At 38.9% G+C, this 7,988-nt stretch overlaps 1 protein-coding gene across 1 annotated transcript in view; it reads left to right on the top strand.

Moving 5' to 3' along the window:
* Positions 1-2,142, top strand: part of TREML1 (triggering receptor expressed on myeloid cells like 1) — a 2,988-nt gene extending 846 nt beyond the window's left edge. Inside the window, exons 2-5 of the mRNA XM_011354830.1 lie at positions 112-232; positions 633-718; positions 1,224-1,276; positions 1,609-2,142. Coding sequence (XP_011353132.1) covers positions 112-232; positions 633-718; positions 1,224-1,276; positions 1,609-1,923 — 575 coding nt within the window. The 3' untranslated portion in view covers positions 1,924-2,142. The remainder of the gene's footprint in view (positions 1-111; positions 233-632; positions 719-1,223; positions 1,277-1,608) is intronic.
* The last annotated feature ends 5,846 nt before the right edge of the window (positions 2,143-7,988 follow it).

Here is a 7,988-nt window from a genome sequence, read left to right as displayed (position 1 = left end):
TAAAAAACCTCTTCTTCTTCAGCTCTACTCCATCATTTATCAAACCTCAACAGGCCCTTGAAGCCTGCCCACAATGGGTACATGCTCAGTAAACATTTCCTTCTGACTCAGCTCCTGGCCAGAAAGAGGAAGAAGAGGAAGAGAGCTATGGGATTGGCAGTCTGACTGAAGACCCTTCGTCAGACCCCGTAAGCAGTGTCAGCCCTCTAGAACCCACCCAGGATAAGAAAAGGTACTGAGAAAAACTGTGTCTGGGTGGCTGGGAAGAGGGTAGTGGTGAAGATATGGCTTGTTTAGAGCCCTGGAAAAAATCAAAGGGAAGACCTATGATTCCTTCCTCCCTTGGGGAACTTCTGATCAGGCAGGTAGACAGACAGACAGACAGACTGACAGACTTCTCTATCCCAGTTCAGCAATAGTCCTTTCATCCTAGTGGGCCTTCATCCAGGATACCCTGATAATATGTTTCTTTTTTTCCCTTCCCGAGCCTGCCTTTCTCATTCCATTCTAAAAATCTCCTCCCAACTGTGGCTCACCAAGAACTGCATCCTGTGCCACTGCTCCAAGATTCCTGGCAAGCAGCTCTCAGCTGGGTTCAGAACTAAGCTCAACTGTTCCTTTGTGTTCCTCAGCATCCCCTTAATCTGGGGCGCTGTGCTCCTGCTGGGCCTGCTGGTGGCAGTGGTGGTGCTGTTTGCTGTGCTGGCCAAAAGGAAAGGTAGGTGGCTGTCCATCCCCCTATCCCAGCATGGCTCCATGGATCCTATGTCAGCCAGTCTTGCAGTCAAGTCTAGGTCTGCATCTAGGTCTGCATCCCTACAGAGGGGCTTGTCTGGAATTTAGCCAGGGCCCTGAGACCCTAGAATTCCCATGACTGAAGGAAGGAGGGGAGGAAGGAGATTCAGTGGGAGCAGGCCTGGGGAAACACAGGAGCTGGAAAGGGTGGGGTGGTGGGGTTGGAGATAGGGGGCTAGAGGAAAAGGGGAAAGTGCTTTGGGAGCTAGGGTGAGTGTCAAGGCAGATTTGGAAGGGAGTTGTGGAAGTAGTAAGTGCGCGGGGAGAGTCAGGGCAGGTTGGGCTGGGAAGAGAGACGTGGGAAAGGTTTGGTGGTGGGAATGGGGAAGGTGAGTCTAGACTCAGAAAGATGTTTCTGAAGGGAGTGAGGAGGTGGGCTTTGAGCCAGCACAGGAAGCAGACTGTGCTGCTGTCCTCTGTCTTTCCAGGGAACAGGCTTGCTATCTGTGGCCGATCCCAGAGCAGTGGAATTTCAGGCATGGTAAGAGGCCTCTCTGCAGGCTCCCAGCCAAATTCCCTCCATCTACCATTCTCACTGAGTGGTCCCAGGTTGATGGGGTAGAGAAAGAACTGGGACCCAGTTGGGGTCCAAACTATCTTGGCACCAATGGTCTCCCACCTTCCCACCTTGGTATCCTACCTTCCCAGGTTTGGGGAAAAATTTGGGGCTTGAAAATCTTCAAGAAGTCCTCTTGCCCACTGACAATCTCAGGATTTGAAAGGCAGAGCCAGTGTGGTCCTGAGCTTCCCAACAAAGGGAGCTGGGGCCAAGGAAGGTGTTCTCTCTGCCTTATTTGCTGGCTTTTGTTACAGGTGCCCTCCTCAGTGGTCCACCACATCAGTGACTCTGGACTGGCTGTAGATGGGCCGTCAGATGTACCATATGTTAGGCTCGACTCACCACCTTCCTTTGACAATACCACCTACACCAGCCTACCTCTTGAGCCCCCATCAGGGAAATCTCCACCCCCAGTCCCATCCTCATCGACCCCTCTGCCTCCTAAGGTCCTGATCTCTTCTAAGCCTGTGACATATGCTACAGTGATCTTCCCTGGAGGTGATAAGGGTGGAGGGGCCTCCTGGGAGCCAGCCCAGGATCCTCCTAATAGCAAGACTCCACCTAGTTAAGCCGCTCACCACACTGTGTGCTCATAGAGGCAACCCCAGGAGGTCTTACTGTACATCCATCCGGTAAGCCAATGCCCTAGATCCTTAGCATATCAGAGCAACTAGGGATTTTAGAATCTAATCTAATGTCTTGACTTTTCTGAACTGGAAAGTGATGATTGGGTGTGACTGAGGTATCTTGGGGAAACACCCTTCTCCATGCTGGTTCCTCTGCCATTACCCTGCTGGGCTAAATAAATTCTAAATGATGATATATGCATTCTTGATGGTTGAAAGGAAAGAGAAAGGCCTGAGTTTGACTATACAAAAGACCTGTGAACTGAAAAGACTCTGGTCTAGAGTTTATGCTGAACTATCTCCCCTTCCTGTCCTGCCAATGGAGAAGTGGTTTCATTCCTTGCTCTGAATACTGCAGTAAAGTTTGAGGGGAACCAAGAAAGCTTCTTCAAAAGTATTTCCTACATTTCTCATGATACCTGAAAGTATAGATTCATTTCCTCAAGTCTAGAATTCGCTTCTGCTTTCTGTCCTACAGCTTCTAAACAAATGACATCTTCTGATGTGACAACATATGATGGGAGGAAGGGGATAATGATTAGTTAAAGGAGACTCAGAATAGATGAGGTTTGAGAAATGGGGCTGAAAAGAAACAAGAGTAAGGACAGAAACTGAATTATGCACCAAGACTATTCCTTGGCAGGACAAAGGGTTTTCAAGTGCCAGAAGATAAAAGAATTTTGCAGACATCAGTATTACCAGAGTTGGCTCTCTCTCAACTTGGTGGTCATCTGGCAACACTATTCCTTTTGGTTGGAAGTCTAGAGCTTGGAAAGAGCCCAGTGGAGAAAAGGCATGGGAATCGGGGGAAGGGGAATAGATGGCAAGGCTGTGGTCATGATTAAATGTAAATGAAAGCTAGTCCAGGCAGGGCATGGGAGGGCCTTTAAGATCTTTGCCGAGATTTCTTCTGAAAACTGTTCAATTTGAAAATATTTGGCCTTTTCGAGGTGAGAAACTTAAGTGGGAAGGATGAAGTGCTCAGGAATGCAGTTGTCTTATAATCATGGAGAGATAGGCATAAAGAGGTTTTCACCATCTGAAGGGGCTCTAAAGCTTGGTCTAGGCACCTCAGGAGAAGGGACAGGGCAGGAGCTGTGCCCAGAACTCCAGCTGTGTAAGCCTAGTGATGCTATTTTTAGGGACCTCTGGCAGGATGTTCTGAGCTACCCCGATAGTCTTAGCCTGTGACAGAACCTAAATTTATTTCTGTCCCTTGTGGAAGCAGCAAGCTGCTCACCAATCAACTAAGCCTTGGTTTTCTTTGGCTAAGATGACTGAGGACTTGACTAGTGGGGAGGTGAAGGGGTGTAGAGTCAGATAGAGTGATGAGGAAGGGCAGAATAAAGTCTAAAAAGAACCTTCCTGGGAAAAACTTACCCTAATCTAAATGTATTTTGAACTTTTAGAGCCTGACAGAAGCAAAAGTATATCTAGTAGTACAAAAGAAAATACTAAGGAAGATAATCAATTGGTTGGTAGAGAAGAAGGAAGGAGGGGAGGGAAATACATTAATTCCATCGTTGCTCATGAAAGTCTATGGATACCATCCAAAGTCATAGTTATATGAGTGACATTTAAGAGGAAAATACTGACATAAATTTTATCATAAGAAACACATGAAAATAAAGCAAAGAAAATTCAGGCGACATAGTGAGACAATTACTTCATATCAGAACCTTTGGAATTCAGCTAAAGTAGTTCTCAGAGGAAAATTCACACCCTTAACAAGAATTAAGCATCTTATTCAAATAACTAGTTAATTTTAAAGAAGAAAAATGATGTAACTAATACATAAATAAAATAAAATTAAATAAAAAAGAGACAAAGTGTTAACTGACTTACTCAAAAGAAGGATGAAATAAAAAATAACAAGGAGAACTTAATCACAGATATAATGACAGTGAAAACTAATGAGAATATTTTGTCGTGGTGGAGGTGGTGGAGTAAGAATGACTGTGAAGAGGCTTGAAAGACTTTTTGGGGGTGATTGTAATGTTTTCTATCCTAATTGTGATAGTGGTTACATGTATGTATAGATTTGTCAAACCTATCATTAAAATAGGTACATTTCCTTGAATGTAAATTATATTTTGATACAGTTGATTTAAAAGTACTTAAAAGACCATTGGGAAACCATCAAAATAATCTTAGGAAAAAACTCTTTAAAGCAGTGGTCCTCAATCTTTTTGGCATCAGAGACCAGTGCTTTTATGAGAATCTAATGCCTGATGATGTGAGGTGGAGCTGAAGTGGTGATGCTAGCTCTGGAGAGCAGGTGCAAATACAGATGAAGCTTCGCTCACTTGCCCGCCTCTCATTTGCTGTGTGGACCGGTTCTTAATAGGCCATGGGTCAGTACTGGTCTGTGGCCCAGCGGGCCACAAAGTATGTTTTCTGATCATAATGGAATGAAATTAGAAATAACAGAAGTAAATTTTGAAAACTCACAAATATATAGAAATATAACAACACATTCCTAAATAACAATGGGTTGAAGAAGAAATCACAAGAGAAATTAGAAATACTTTGAAATGAATACAAAAACGTGATATACCAAAATTTAGGAGATGAAGCAAAGTCAGTGCTTAAAAGGAAATTTATTGCTGTAAACACTTATTCTAAGAAAGATCTCAAATCAATAACCTAACCTTCCACCTGAAGAAAATAGAAACAGAAGAGCAATCTAAACCCAAAGCAAGCAGAAGAAAGGAAATAATAATAATAAAGAACAGAAAAACGATAGAAAAAAATAAAACCAAGAGTTAGTTCTTTGAAAAGATTAACAAAATTGAAAAACCTTAGCTAGACTGCCCAAGAAAAAAAAGAGAAGACTCAAATTACTAAATCTGAAATAAAAGTGGAGGGAGAATTTCTGACCTTATGAGATAAAAAGGATTATAAGAAATACTATGAAAAATTGTAGAACAAATTAGATAATCTAGAAGAAATGGACAAATTCCTAGAAAGACACAAACTACTGAAACTGACTCAAGGAAACAGAAAATCTGAATAGACCTACATAAAACACTTCACTGGAGAATTCTACCAAACACTGAAAGAATTTTTAAACCAATCCTTTATAGACTCTTCTAGAAAGTAAGAAGGAATACCTCCCAACTCGTTCTATGAGGCCAGTTTTACCTTGATGCACAAATCAGACAGAGATCATGAGAAAATTACAGACCAACATCCCTTATGAATATAGACCCCAAAATCCTCAACAAAATACTAGGAATTAAAACCCAGCAACAAATAGAAAGGGTTATCACTATGAAAAAGTGGGATTTATCCCAGGAATGCAAGGTTGGTTCTACATATGAAAATGAACATGATCCTTTCAATAGATGATGGAAAAAGCATTTGACAGAATCTAATGCCTTGTCATGATAAAAACATTCAATAAACTAGGAATTGCAGGAAATTTCCTTAATCTGATAAAGGACATTCACAAAAAACCCTCACAGCTAACATCATACTTAAAAGTAAAAAACTGAAAGCTTTCCCCCTAAGACTGATCATAAGACAAGAATGTTCACTCTTGCCACTTTTATCTATCATTGAATGAGAGGTTCCAGCAAGTGCAATCAGGCAAAGAAAAGAATTAAAAGGCATTCAGATCAGAAAGGAAGAAGTAAAGTTATTTGTTTGCAGATGACATAATCTTGTATATAAAAAACCTTAAGAAACCCACAAAAAAACTTTGGGCTAATAAATGAGTTCAGAAAAGTTTCAGGGTACAAAATCAATATACAAAAATCTATTTTATTTCTATACAATAGCAATGAATAATTCAAAAATGAAATTAAGAAAACAATTCCGTTTACCATAGTAACAATAAGAATAAAGTATTTAGATATAAATTTAACAAAAGAAGTATAAGACTTGTACATTGAAAACTATAAAACATCATTGAAAAAAATTAAAGACCTAAATATATGGAAAAGGTATATGCTACTTTCATGGATCAGAAAACTTAATATCGTTAAGATAGCAATTCTCCCCACATTGATTTACAGATTCAACACAATCTCTATCAAAGTTATAGCTGTCCTTTTTGTGGAAATTGGTCCTAAAATTTATTTAGAAATGTAAGGGATCCAGAATAGCCAAAACAATCTTGAAAAATAATAATAAAGTTGGAGGACTCACACTTCCTGATTTCAAAACTTACTACAAAGCTACAATAATCAAGACTGTGTGTACTGGAATAAAGATAGACATATAGACCAATGGAATAAAATTGAGAATTCAGAAATAAACCCATAGATTTAATAAAACCATACATCAACAAGAGTGTTAAGTTATTTAAATGGAAATAGTCTAACAAATTGTACTGAAACAAGTGGATATCCACACGCAAAAGAATGAATTTGGAAACTTACCTCACACTACATGCAAAAATTAACTCAAAATGAGTCAAAGACCTAAATGTAAGAGCTAGAACTATAAAACTCTTAGAAGAAAACAGGAGTAAATCTTTATGACCTCAAATTAGGCAATGGTTTCTAAGTTATGATACTTAAAGCACAAGTAATCAATTCAAGAAAAAAAAGAGATAAATTAGACTTCATGAAAACTAAATACTTTGTGCTGCAAAACAATACTATCATGGAAGTGAAAAGACAACTCACAGAATGAGAGAAAATATTGGTAAGTCAAATCTCATAGGAATCTAGTATCCAGGATATATGAAAAACTCTTTAAGTTTGACAATAAAAAGGCAAATAACCCAATAAAAAATGGGCAGAGTATTTAAATAGACATTTTTTCCAAGAAGACAGACAAGTGGCCAATAAGCTCATAAAAATGGTCAACATGATTAGTTATTAAGAAAATGCAAATCAACACCACAATGAGATACCACTTTTCATATCCACTAGAATGGCTATAATTAAAAAGACAATTACAAGTGTTGGTGAGGATATGGAAAACTGGAACCCTCACACATTGCAGGTGGGAATGTAAAAAATGTAAAATGGTACAGTAACTTTGGAGAATAGTTTGACAGTCCCTTAAAAGTTAAACAGAGTTTCTATATGACTTAACAATTCCTAGATATATAACCACGAGAATTGAAAACATATGTTCATATAAAACTTATACATGAATATTTATAGTAGCATTGTTCATAATAGCCAAAAATAGCAATAACCCAAATGTCCATTAAGTGATTAATGGATAAACAAAATGTGGCATATCCATACAATGGAATTTTATTCAGCCATAAAAAGGAGTGCTACAACAAGGATGAACCCTGAAAAGACTATGTATGCTAAGCGAAAGAAGTCAGACATAAAAGGCCACAAATTATTCCATTTATATGAAATGTCCAGAATAGATAAATCTACAGAGACAGAAAGTACACTAGTGGTTACTAGGGGTTCGGGGAAGGGGGACTTAGGAATGACTGCTAATGGGCACAGAGTTCCTTTTAGGGTAATAAAAATGTTCTGGAGTTAGTAGTAATGGTCGCTCAACTTTGTGATACACTAAAAGCCACCGAACTGCATACCTTAAAAAGGTGAATTTTATCTTAATAAAATTCTTTAAAAATTGCCAAAGGTAAATAAATGCCAAAACAAACAAACAAACAAACAAACAAACAAACAAACAAAAAAACAAAGGGAAAAGGAAAGTGCAATACAGTATGCCTTTTTAGTACCATTGTGGGAAAGGATACAGTGAAAGGTATAGTGAATATTTACTATTGCTTGCATGTGCATAGAATAATTTTTCAAGGATATACAAGGAAGTAGTAACACAGATCTGGGGAGGGGAACCAGTGGCTAGAGGACAGGAATGGGAAAGACTTTCACTGTTATACACTTTTGTTCCTTTGGAATTTTGTGCCACACAAATGTATTATCTGTTTTTAAATATAAAAATTAAATTGATAGTAATAGCCAACATTTACTGAGTGCTTACTATGTACCAAGTACTGTTCTAGCACTTTATATTTAATTATGAAATGTTCTTTTGCTCTATTTTTAATCCTCATTTACAGA

This window comes from Pteropus vampyrus, unplaced genomic scaffold, assembly GCF_000151845.1.
Source record: "Pteropus vampyrus isolate Shadow unplaced genomic scaffold, Pvam_2.0 Scaffold18, whole genome shotgun sequence".
Classification (NCBI taxonomy): domain Eukaryota; kingdom Metazoa; phylum Chordata; class Mammalia; order Chiroptera; family Pteropodidae; genus Pteropus; species Pteropus vampyrus.
Note: the sequence above shows the minus strand (reverse complement) of the source record. Positions and strands in the feature narration are given on the sequence as shown.